At 39.3% G+C, this 13,524-nt stretch overlaps 1 protein-coding gene across 1 annotated transcript in view; it reads right to left on the reverse strand.

Moving 5' to 3' along the window:
* ROS1 (ROS proto-oncogene 1, receptor tyrosine kinase) overlaps positions 1 to 13,524 on the reverse strand; it is a 223,311-nt gene that overhangs the window by 65,796 nt on the left and 143,991 nt on the right. The window contains exons 31-35 of the mRNA XM_075863703.1: positions 12,086 to 12,267; positions 8,614 to 8,697; positions 8,372 to 8,516; positions 2,842 to 3,004; positions 541 to 605 (exon numbers count right to left, since the gene is read on the reverse strand). Of these exons, the coding sequence (XP_075719818.1) occupies positions 541 to 605; positions 2,842 to 3,004; positions 8,372 to 8,516; positions 8,614 to 8,697; positions 12,086 to 12,267 (639 nt within the window). The remainder of the gene's footprint in view (positions 1 to 540; positions 606 to 2,841; positions 3,005 to 8,371; positions 8,517 to 8,613; positions 8,698 to 12,085; positions 12,268 to 13,524) is intronic.

The following is a 13,524-nucleotide window of genomic DNA, read 5'->3' on the forward strand; positions in this document are numbered from 1 at the left end:
TGGTTATAACAATATTTCAAATATTTTTATAATAATTTATAATTTTGAGAATTTAATTTATTTGCATAGGCTTACCTACAATACTCCAAACCCTAACAAAAACACTAAACTTGGTGAAGCCACTTACTGGACTAAAATGTCATATTCTACAATTTTAACATACAGAATTTTTTATGTGCCCAAAAAAATTTACATTGACTAAGGCTGTAACCCCCATTCTTTTTAATATGTTTAGTTGCTTATTCTTGAGCACAGCAGTAGCAGCAAGGAGTTAGGAGACCAATAAGATAAAGTGTTAGCACTTTGTGTAAAAGCACGGATTTCTCCCTTGGATACCATACAACAATGTTTGTTTGCATCCCCGAAGCAGCAAAGTCAGAGAGAAGAAATGGAGGAGATTTAACAGTCTATTTACTCAAGTTTTCTGGTCCTAAATGCATTAAAATATTTGAGGTTCGGTCCGAACCCTTTTAACATGATATTTTGAACCATAAATTCAGTGTTTATAAGGTTATATTGTTTTAATATAAGATAATATACCTCATGAAATGGGCTTCCTTCAGAAATTCGACTTTTTCTTGGTCTGTTGCATCACTTTTCAGAGTCTGTTCAACATAAATTATTAAATACATCCATGACAGTGACTACAGTTAGCGCTGTAAATACAGATATTGATATGTCTATGGCTCATGTGGTCATATGGGGCCCACAATATAGGAGGATCATTGATCATTTATTTCACCTGTACATTGTTAATATATAGATGTTAGGTGACAGACTTTGTTAGGAGGTCCCTAATTTATAATTGTACTCGTGTCTGCACATGCCAAGCATTTAATACAAGGGAATTGGCAGCAATTATGAACACTAACCTGTAGCATATTGTTAAAAAATGCCACTACTTTGTATTTAATAGATATGAGTTTCATATTAAAGAGAATATATCACTAGAACATTACATATTAGTTAGATCAGGTTTTAATTAAAAACATTTTTTTTTTTTAAAAATACACATTTTTATTTATTTTTTAAAAATCTTTAAATATTATAGTTTTCACACTAGCTACTTGAAAAGTCAAAAGCTGACATTTTCTTTTCTTTGTAGCTCACTATAAACAGGCACAGAATGAGGGGAATCATTATTATTAGAGGTTGGGCAAGTTAATGACAGCTTTATTGTATTACTGGAAGTCTAGATAATGTAGGATAGTAACACTATTAGGGCCCTTTTACACCGGCCAATTGTCAGCAATCGAGCGTTCACAAAACGCTTGTTCCTGATAATTGCTCTGTGTAAACATGGCAACAGTCACTCGATGAACGAGCAAACGCTTGTTGATCGGCTTATTGTATAGTTTACGCAAACTAAAATATTATCGTTGTCGGCAGAACATCTCCCTGTGTTAACAGGGAGATGCTCTGCCGACATGATAGAAATGTATGGGGATGAGTGATCGGAGTAACGAGAACTCGTCCCCATACATTAGTGATAATAGCTCTTTGTGAAAGGGGCAAACGAGTGCCGATCAACAGCCTGTCTCTTTGATCGGCGCTCGTTTACACGGCCCTCGTCGGGCAGTGTAATATGACCCTTACATTATATACACAGATTAGGCTCTACATGCATCTCCCCTGGTCTCTGCAGAACGAACTGAACTCCATCACTTCCTGAAAACTTTAAAAGTCTATATTTCTCTGTCAATTGTCTCCCAGTCATTTCAGCTGCTATAAAGTGTAAACACCCTGCTGTACTGACTATACAGGAAGTATAGTAAGGAAGTGTGTGTCTCTAAGGCCTAGTTTACATCACGTTTTGGCCTTCCGTTTAGCATGTTCATCCAGAAAGCTCCCGACCCACGCTCTACAAGTGTCCATAGAGCTCCATTAACCCGACGATTGTTGGGCTGGTATAAGTCAGTATACGCTATTCCATCCTGAGGGATCCAGCAAAAAAACATATACTGCGCGGTATACGTTTTTTTTAACATGGGAGCCTATGTGTGAGAGATACAACTGTACGGCATCCATCACAGGTATGCTTTAAACATATACGTCAGCGAGCTTCCCAAGTGTGGGAGTCCCCAAAAGAGCATCAGATAGCGTTTGGCACAGGAAATCGAGCCCTGGGGTAAGCTCCTGACGTCACTGTCAACAAATGGACAGTGACTTCAGGAGCTTCCCTAACGCTAGAGTCCCCTTGCAGAGCGCTACTAATGCTCTGGCTGGGGACTTCGGCATTGTCAGCTTGTGACAATCACTTTCCATTTATGGACAGTGACATCAGAAGCGTCCCCAAGGTCGTAGTCCCCGGACAAAACACTTCCAATGATCTGGCCAACATTAAAAGCTCTTGACATCACACTGTCTATATATGGACAGTGACATCAGAAGCTTCCCCGGACACAGCGCTTCAGGTCACGCACTGCCCGGGGGTTCAGGTGTCATGTCCCACTGTATACAGTGGGATATGTTGCAGCCTTCCATCGGAGGAAGACATATACCTCAGACAGAAGAAAAAATGTGATATGAGGTAGGCCTAATATGGCCACCCCCAGGGAATGTTTTATATATTAAAAAAAAAAATAGCTACAACATTAAAAAAAAGTCCAAACACATTATTTAACATCTATTTACAATACTTCAATCTAATTAATGAAACTAAGATTAAATACATGATACATTCCCATTAATCATTCTGTGGTAGTCCTGTTCAAGATCTTTATTTTGTTAACTATGTGTCAAATCCAAATTAGACCTAAATCCTTCACTGGAATATAGAATATATACTTTATTAATTGTGTTGCGCAAACCCACAACAAATCTCTATCATAAGAACTATACCTTTACAGCGACTTTCTGACTTCCAGTTCTTGGTCCAAGGATATCCTTAGCAATGCCTTGATATACTTCTCCAAATGCTCCACTTCCCAAGAAAATACAGAGTTCTAAATCCTCTCGAGGAAAGCTGGGCAAGTTTTCCATTTCACTTTTTGTTGGAAGAATACTGTGAAAATAAGTACGGATATAAGTAATACTGTTGACTAGTCACATTGTGACTCCTACAATATTTGGTAATTGCAGCTGTTCTTTTGGAACCAACCCGAGTAAGTATATATCACCCGAAAGTTCCAGCCTGACCACCAGGTCGAAGAGGGGCATGCATAGGGAATAATAACTGCGCCTAGGGCCAAAGCATTGAAAACATGCTTAAAGCATTATCTGGTGCTGCTTTATAATTAAACTGGCTTATCCAAACGTATATTTTCTACAAACGACTTTAATTTTTAAGAATTCTTACTTACAGGGGTTATTAGGATTAAAAAAACATGGCTGCCTTGTACAAAAATAAATCAGTGCTACACCTGTCCACAGACTGTGTGAGTGTGTGTGTGTGTGTGCGCGTGTGCGTGCGTGCGTGCGTGCGTGCGTGCGTGCGTGGTATTGCACCTCTGCACTTTAATAGAGCTGAATTGCAAAACCAGACACAACCCATGAACAGGTGTGGCACTGTTTTTGGAAGAAAGCAGACATGTTTTTCTATTTCTGGACAACCCCTTTAAATTCAGTGAAAAAATAAAATTTTAATATGTAGCAGCTACAACCTGCGATGTAGCATGATTGTGGTCATTTTTCTGTGTGATGCCCCCTTATGGTCCACATGACCTCTTCCTGTCACATTGACCATGGAGGAACACTATAGAGTGAAAAAATGATCAACTTCAGCACAAAATGTAGAAATATAAAAATATATAAATTTTATTACATTTAGACATGACAGAATAAAAAGATGAGTCACACAATGAAAAGACGTCAACCTATGCTAGACCAAAACAATGAATGAATGTAGTAAGCATATTTACACATATTTATTGCAGAATGCAGACAAATGTACATTAAAGACAATGTTTAATAGATATGCCAAAAACACAACAATAAAGGAACTAGTAATTATGTACTACAGAGGGCTGAATCATGTCAAACTGCCAATATAAGATGACTGGGCGTCCCCCAGACAAAGGCATTCGCCGAAACGTGCGTCGGGTGAGGGCGTCTTCCCTGTGTGCGACCATGACATTTGGTATGTAACTATTCTCTACATTTGTCAGTCATCTTATATTGGCAGTTTGGCATGATTCAGCCCTCTGTAGTACATAATTACTAGTTCCTTTATTGTTGTGTTTTTGGCATATCTATTTCACCATTGCATATATTGATTATCATTTCACATCTAGCAACTATTTGATACATTTTACATATGGCTTGGCTGTTTCTCTTGGACTTTTAATATACATTTGTCTGCATTCTGCAATAAATATGTGTAAATATGCTTACTATATTTATTCATTGTTTTGGTCTAGCATAGGTTGACGCCTTTTCATTGTGTGACTCATCTTTTTATTCTGTCATGTCTAAATGTAATAACATTTATATATTTTTATATTTCTACATTTTGTGCTGAAGTTGATCATTTTTACACTCTATAGTGTTCCTCTAGTTGTATTTGTTCAACGCACCAAGTTCTACTTGGTCATTACTATGGATTTTTTTATAGTGCCACCAACACAGACTGAAACATTGTATTATAGTTTGATGTTATACACTGCACTATCATTATTGAATTAAATCCCTCCGTGGGTATTTCTTGGTTCTCATTGACCATGGAGTCTAGTCTCCTAACAGACCTAACTCTTGTGGTCACAGGCAATAATTCAAATAGAAGCCTGGAAGAGAGCAAGGCTAAGAGGCTACATCCAGTGGCGTAACTACCGTGGGCCCGTGCCGCCAGCCGACATGCCTCCCCATATGCCCGGTGGCGCCGCTAGCAGCCATTATGGCTGCTACAGCAGTAGCGCCGCTACTATGGGGCCCGCGCCGCCGAGCTTCCAAAAAGTATTGGCCGGGCGACACAGGCTCTCTCATGCCTGTAGGCGTCGTTAGCACCGGAGGGGGCCCCGGTGCTAGCGACAGCCAAATACATGCACTAGCGCTGAATGGCATCCAGCACCTTACAATGACGCTGATTGGCTAGCGGCGCAATGACGTCATCGCGCTGCTTCCATGCTTGTAAGGCCCTGATTGACGGGGCAAGTCATTCTGTCCCGCCAATCAGCGTCATTGGACGACGCTCGTTCAGCTCCTGCAGACCCGCTCAGAAGAGAGCAGATCTGCATCGCCAGCGAACAGGAACGGGATCATGTGAGTATGTCAAGTTTTTTTGTTTTTTTCCTCTCATAAAACTGTTAATGGCATTATCTATAGTCGGGGATCTATCTACAGGGGGGTCGTTTATATCTGGGCCACTACATACAGGGGGGGGGTCTATATGTGGGGATGTGGGACACTAGCTACAGGGGTGGTCTGTATGTGGGGATGTGGGGCACAATCTACAGGGGGGGTCTATATGTGGGGATGTTGGCCACTATATACAGGGGGGTCTATATGTGGGCCACTATCTACAAGGTGTGTGTATATGTGGGGTACTATCTACAGGGTGATCTATATGTGGGGCACTATATACAGGGGGAGCTATATGTGAGACACTATACAGGGGTGGACTATATGTCGTCACTATCTATGGGGGAGCTATTTTTAGGGCACTTTCTATAGGGGTGGGCTATATGTGGGACACTATATACAGGGGTGGGTTACCTGTGGGGTACTAGCAACAGGGTGGCTATATGTAGGGCACTGTCTACAGAGGTGGGCTATACGTGGAGCACTACCTATAGGGGAAGCTATATAAAGGGCAGCACGGTGGCTATGGGGGCACTATCTACAGGGGGCACGGTGTGTGTGTGTGACAGTCTATGGTACTATTATAATCAGGGACACAGTGTATGGCGCTATTATAGTTAGAGGTGCAAGAGGTGTTGAGAATTTTTACTTTGTTTATAGTTGCAGAAATGTTTTAAAAGTGAGAAGCTGAAGACATCTGAACGGAAAACTGCAGAAATGGGTCATGGCCGGTAGAAATCCATCATAGAGGTCTGGACCGGAGGGAAAAGAAAAGAACTAGAATCTGAGACGTCACAGATGAGTCACTTAATGTAAATCTTTATTCTGCCTCTAAACAGCACTGTAGTCACTGTATGATCTGCAGCGAGATGATTATGATATAATTTTTTTGGGTGAAACCGCATCTCTCAGCATATCCTCACCATTGTTCGGGCCATGCTGGGAGCTTTAGTTTTACTCCGTACAAACCTATACGGCAGGGGTTGCACTAAATTGAGCTGTATTTGTCCTGGTGTTGTATATATGTATTGATCTTGGTTCTGATGCTGTATGTAAGTACTGAGCTTGGTTCTGGTGCTGTATATACATATGAGATTGGTTTTGGATCTGTGTATATATGTACTGAGCTTGGTTCTGGAGATGTATTTATGTACTGAGCTTGGTTCTAGTGCTGTATTTATGTACTGAGGTTGGTTCTGGCGCTGTATATATGTATGGGCTTGGTTCGAGTGCTGTATATATGTACTGAGCTTTGTTCTGGTGCTGTATATATGTCAGAGCTTGGTTCTAGTGCAGTATTTATGTACTGAGCTTGGTTCTGGTGCTGTCTATATGTACTTAGCTTGGTTCTAGTGCTGTATTTATGTACTGATCTTGGTTGTGGTACTGTATATATATACTGAGATTTGTTCTGGTGCTGTATATATGTCAGAGCTTGGTTATAGTGCTGTATGTATGTACTGAGGTTGGTTCTGGTGCTGTATATGTGTCAGAGCTTGGTTCTAGTGCTGTATTTATGTACTGAGCTTGCTTCTGGTACTGTATATATGTCAGAGCTTCGTTCTGGATCTGTAATTATATAGGATATATTTATAATAACAAAATTGCAGGGCAGATGGAATTGGTCTCAATTCTTTGTATATTTAATGGGAATCTGTCAGGTAGTTTTAACCCCTTGAACCGACACCATGCGGTAATATATGACCTGACAATATTTCCAAACATTCTCTTGTATGTTTTTTTCAGATGCAGCAAAATTCTTAAAATCCACTTTTAAAACGACGCACACTATATGCTAATTACTCATTAGAGGGTCGTGGGGCAGTGCCGCTATCCTGAAGAGTCACATAGTCCTGCCTCCAAAGCCCACCTTTCCATGTTTGAGTGACATCTCCCTGGCTGATACAACTTTCTAGGATGCGCCATTACCTTGTGGCACTATACACAAGGGGGGGCTGTGTGGCACTATACACAAGGGGGAGCTGTGTGGCACTATACACAGGGGGGAGCTGTGTGGCACTATACACAAGGGGGAGCTGTGTGGCACTATTTACAAGGGGGAGGGCTGTGGCTCTATCTACAGGGGGCTAAGTGGGGCGCAATCTACAGGGGTCTGTGTGTGGCACTTTCTACTAAGGGGGGCTGTGCTGCATTTTCTAATACAGTGAGAGCTGTATAGCGCTATATACAGTGGGGGCTTTATGGCAATATCTACAGGGGGCTGTATGGCACTACCTACAAGGGGAGGTGGGGGCGCTATCTACAAATGGGGTGTGACACTGTCTATAGGTGGGGCTATATAGCACTGTCTACAGGGGGGCTGCTTGTGGCACCCGGGGGGACCCCGGTAAAGAGTTTGCTATGGGGCCCAGTCTTTCATAGTTATGCCCCTGGCTACATCCATGAAGCAGTTATAGAAGATGGCTCTCAGTCCTGGGCAAAGTTGCCAGGACATGTGCTTGAACTACAGGATAGAATGCTGATAAGCAGAAAGGGTGGTAATGTGCATAGAGCTAGGAGTTTGTTACATTGACAAAGGGGAGCTTACATGGGGGTCCTTTTACCTTTACTGTCAGTGTTTAGTATTTGAATCTCCTCCTAGTCCCATTTTCTCTACCTTTTGGTAAAAGTCTACACTTTCCTCCCTCTTGTGTTACTAACCAAATCTGAAAAAGTTGTAGATATTACAATTAATTGGTGATTAGCATTGGAAATTGTGGTGAATCATCACCTCAATCTTCTTGAAATTTGTCTGCTGTGGAAAGGGTGAGGCCACGTGTTGCACCTGTTGTGCGGCTGCCATGTAGTCAAAAACAGAAAAAAAAGTGCCTAAAACCATAATGAAGTGAGATTGTGGTACGATTATTATAAATTTACTATTCAGCAGATTTATTTACTTATTGAGTTCTCAGAATGTATCCAATCCCAATGGTTACTTTTCACTGACGGGGTTAAAATGTAATTTTCCTTATCTATAACACACAAATACGCAAACTAGGATCAGTTTATAAGGAAGCAAATTTAACAATTACTATATTGGTTACTTTATTACAGAGAATACCCCAAGACCAAAGCTTGATGAGCACTGGATCCCAAATGGGCAAACAGATATCATCTGAAGTTATATACTTTTTACCTTATAGCATAGCAACCATTAGCCAAACCAACAGCATTAGACAATCCACGAAGTTTGGCAAGCTCTTTATCCTCAGGTACGACACCTATGTTTTCTTTGTTTTGGCTTTGTTTATTCTGTTTCTGTTTCAATCTCTTGTAAGTAACTAAGAAACAAATAAAAACATTAAACTTTCACAAGGTGAATTTCAGTTGCAATTGTAAAGTGAAGTTTAATCCAGTAGCTGCAGTTCACGTACTTACCAAAAACAGTCAAAAGTAGAAGTACAAGAAGTATACCTAAGATAGAGCCAACAATAATCCCAACATTATCAAATGATCTATCCTCTGGAAAAAAAAAAGAATACTATCAGTTGCCATTTCATACACAATAAACACTATTGCCGCAAACATTACATTGACGCCTTTCTTTTTTATAGTAAAAGCAAAGATCATAATGCCATAGCAAATGTGTGAGATGTCACGGATGTTGAGATGTGTTTTGGGATAATGTGTAGAAATAAGTAAAGGTCTGGTACAGTGGAACATTGCTGTCTATACTCTTGCATAATTCTGCATAAATTCTGTATTTGCTCATTCATCGGCTGATCGTTGCCCTTATTAGACAGGGCAATGATTGGGAACAAGCTTTCATATGAACGATCAATTGCACAATCATTGGCCTATGTATTAGGGCCTTTACTCTAGTCTTGTAATTTTCCTTTGTGTCTTGTCTAATGAGATATAGGTACATTACATTGCTAATTTTGCTATAATGTTATAGGATTTCAACCTATCCCCCTGTCTTTTACAAAAGATTTAAGCCTTCTATAACACCTCCAACCAGGAATGACAATGTGTCCTTAGGTATAATTTGATAGGGCTTATCATCAAAAAGAAACAATCTAAAAGGGAACGGAACTTGCACAAATTAAAGGAAAAAATAATTTTGTTTCATTAAAAAGATGACTCATAAATAGCATCCACTGAAGTAGGTCCCAACAGGTGAAAGAAAATCCCATAATCCATCCAAATGATTAAAGAGGCTCTGTACCCAGATTATAAGTGCCCTATCTCCTACATAATCTGATCGGCGATGTAATGTAGATAACGGTGTTTTTTATTTTGAAAAACTATCATTTTTTGAGCAAGTTATGAGCAATTTTCGATTTATGCTAATTACTTTCTTAATGACCAATTGGGCGTGTTTTTACTTTTTACCAACTGGGCGTTATAAAGAGAAGTGTATGACGCTGACCAATCAGCGTCATACACTTCTCTCCATTCATTTTTAGCAGTACTCGCAGCGCAGCATTATCTCGCGAGATCACGCTGTGCTGTCACATACTCCCACATTAACTTTACCGAAGTGTCTTGAGAGTGAATAGACATCACCTCCAGCCAGGACCCGATGTCTATTCACACTCCCGACACTTCGGTAAAGTTTCTCTGGGACTTACTCACACAGCACAGCATGATCTCGCTGTGCTGTCATTCAGTGGATTTTTTAAAGTTGCCTACTCATCTGTTTGAGAACTATAGATTTTATAAATGAGTATTTTGTATTTTTATTTTATATATAGTTTGAAACCTGTGTGTTAAAATGCAGGTATGAGTTACTAGATATGAACCACAACAAAAAAATAAATATTGTGCTGCACAAACTGAAACATCTAATAAAAAGTACCTGATTATGAGGAAGAAAAAAAAAAAGTTGGTCTATTGGTATAGATCTTGTGCCAGTGCTTTCCTATTAAAGTACATATCATTCATTTTCCGCCTTCTTCACATCAATAAATAAAGATGAACATGGAAATAGTCCCTTAATATAAATGACTGCACCCTTAGGCTCAGTAGCAGATAAGCTCTGTAACAAAGACTGTCTCTTCTAGATAAGGAGATTACTTTGATGTATCATCTGATGGCGGATTTGTAATCGCTTTGCTCTGTCCATGGTTAATCAAGCTGCAAATCTGACTTCTTTATTCCAAGACTTTTGTCACATGACAGAAAGAATTACATTTCCTCTTTTTGTGTTTAAACACTATTGCTTTGACCCTTTTAATAATATGATATGATTTTTGTGTATGCAATAATTTCATTGGCAATGTTTCAAATAAATATTTAAGATCTATTAATCTAAAAATGTTTCTTTAATATTTGTCTATTGCAGTCATTGTACCTGTCTATGATGATATTTGACCTTATTTATCGAGCTAACCAATTCAGGCATCTGATGAAGGAATGATTCTTTTTTAAGCACGTTGATAAATTACCTACGGATGTAGCCATCTTTAACTTGACTCTGATAACTTGCTGCAGCATGATATCACACAACAAAAGCCATTGAAAATTAATTGAAAAAGTCAAGTTAAGAGATCTAGCCATTGTTTATTTAATGCGTTAAAAGTCAAGGTAAAGACGGCTACATCTGTAACTTCGGTTTAGTTTAGGTTTTGTTTGTATCATTAAAGCAGCCAATGGCAGCTCAACTTTTTTAAACTCGTCTCAAAATGGGACGAAAGTTGCACTGTGATTGGTTACTATGGGCAACACGTCCAGTTTTTCTATTAGTCAATTTCTATAAATGAGACCTAATGCATTTTATTTCAGTCTTGTTTATAGTCTTTTGACTGACTGAGAGGCACCAACAAGAAAAGCCTATAATAAATTCCAAAATGACCTGATCTCTCCAGGACAAAAAGATGACTGAAATGTACTGTTTCTGGCAGGAGAAGCTGTTTGTGTGCATCCATGAGATTTCTTATAATGGAAATACTGAATGATGCATCCAAATATATATCTTGGTACATTGAGTAATAGTGCACATTTTCCTTCATGTTATTTATGATGATACGTCATAAAGAAGCTTACAGAATAAAAGCACAAGGCTGGAAATCAAATTTCCTAATATTAATGTCTACTGCCCATACGACTTTCAATTTGGCGTTAGTATTACATATGTAGTATAGAGGACCTGTCACCTCTCCTGACATGTCTGTTTCAGTAAATAATTGTATTCCTCATAAAATTACAATTCTGGAGCATCGTTTTGGGGAACTCTAAATTGCGCTAGTCCTTTGGAAATCCTCCTAGAAATGTATGAATAAATTGAAAACTTGGTGTTACCAGTTGGAGGTGTGTCCCTACACAGACTGGCACTGTCCAATCAGTGCTGACAGAGTGAGACTGTGGGGACACACCCCTTTGACAAGGGGGAATGGTAACACCCAGTTGTCAATTTATGCATACATTTCTCAGAGGAATAACAGAGGAAAGGCCCAATGCAGAGTTCTAAGAAAATATTTTACAGAATTTGTATTTCATGAAGAAATATCTACTGAAATAGGCATGTCAGGGGAGGTGACAGGTCCTCTTTATATGCTGTTTAATTAATTTCAGATTCATTTTAGGGCTTTCCCGTGATTGTCTTAGGTTAAGCCCTGAAAATCAGAATAAATATAGGAAAACTTGAAACAGGACACTGCTTCATCAGGACATAAATGGCTTATAATTATTGTAGTTGCCATTCTGTTCCACAGGTCTTTTCCACCTTTCCTTGGTCTCCAAGTAATCTACATTAATTTCCCCACTCTCGCCTTCCATCATCCTCAGATATTACTAACTACACCTCCTTGTGATTGAAGATGGACAGCTGAAATGCCTACAAACCTGGTAGTTATGGCCATGCTGAAAATAATCATAAGTAAGGGTCTACTGATGAATTCGTACCTACCTGTATACAGCAGAATATCTTCACTAATGTCACTGTAATTTCCAAGACCTATCATGTTGGCAGCAGCAGCTCTAAACTGGAAAGTTCCACCCAAATCTCTAGACTTCCATACACAAATGTCACCACATGAGTCATTGTAAGCCAGTTTCCACAGAACTAACTCTTTAATATCAGTAACCTGCCTGAAGATGAAATTATTTATTATTATTCCGGAACATATAAAAATGATAGTGAAGGATTCTTGAAATACAGTAGTATAACATGTTGGAATGAGGCCAGGATTTCCTAGAATCCTCTAGTTCTACGTATATTAATATGTGCATGGATTTGCGCACAAGATGTTATACTTTTTACAGTTTAACTTTTCTCGTTCACACTAAATCTATTTGAATCTATTTTTTTGGAATTCTATTTCAAAACTCTTCCTACATAAACTAAAATATTAAAAGACAAGTCACCAGCTTCAAATCGGGAAATGGTAGGAATTTGTATGTAAGTCAGGTGACTCATTTACGTTATTAAATTCACCATGTTGGTGTGCAGAGTTTTAGCTTGTTTTTCGTTCACAGGTTCAGTTTGCTAACTTAGCCCTGTTTTTAAAGCTAGGTATACACTTGAGAAAGCAGTCGACCAAACCCTCATTCAGCCAACAGCTATTCCTCCCGACTCCTCCATAAACATGCACACTCAGACGAGCGCGCATGTTTATTTCAATGCAGAGAGGAGAAAAATCTGCTGCCAGACCCCTACAGCAGCGACTTATCTGGCAAGGAAAGAGCATGTTAAAATTCTGCCATGCTTGAGCCTTCTATTCCCTGACTATATATATATATATATATATATATATATATATATATATATATATGTGTTCACGCCTTCGATAATCATTTACATGAGCTGGTAGCATGCAATTTAGTTGAACAAGTTTGATACAAGCCTCTTAATCTCATATTTTGCAATTTAGATTTTTTTTGAACATTTCCATTTATCAACTTCTCAAACGATAATAAAGATTTTTATGCATCATTGATCAACTCTAATCAACAATTAGCAATAGTTTTACTGTTTATCCTGGAGCGTTTAGTGCTTTTTTATAGAAAATTATGATTAAAGGGGTTTTCCCATCTTGGACATTGATGGCATATCTACAGGATCTGCCATAAAAGACTGATAGATATGGGTCCCAACTCCTATCTTCAGAACATGGCCTACAGACCCCCATCCTACCTTCTCTTGCTCTCACTGCTCTCTCACCAATGACTGACAAGGTGGTCATAAGTACAGAAACAGCGTAACTCACTGTGCTGCGCTGTTTCCGTAACTCCAATTAACTTCAATGGGAGTTGCGGAGACAGCGCTGCTCAGTGCGCTCGACTGTTTCCGTGCTCCTGACCACCTCATCAGTTAGTGGCCGGAGAGCAGCGAGAGCAGGAGAAGGT

Source organism: Rhinoderma darwinii, chromosome 4, assembly GCF_050947455.1.
Source record: "Rhinoderma darwinii isolate aRhiDar2 chromosome 4, aRhiDar2.hap1, whole genome shotgun sequence".
In the NCBI taxonomy this organism is placed as follows: domain Eukaryota; kingdom Metazoa; phylum Chordata; class Amphibia; order Anura; family Rhinodermatidae; genus Rhinoderma; species Rhinoderma darwinii.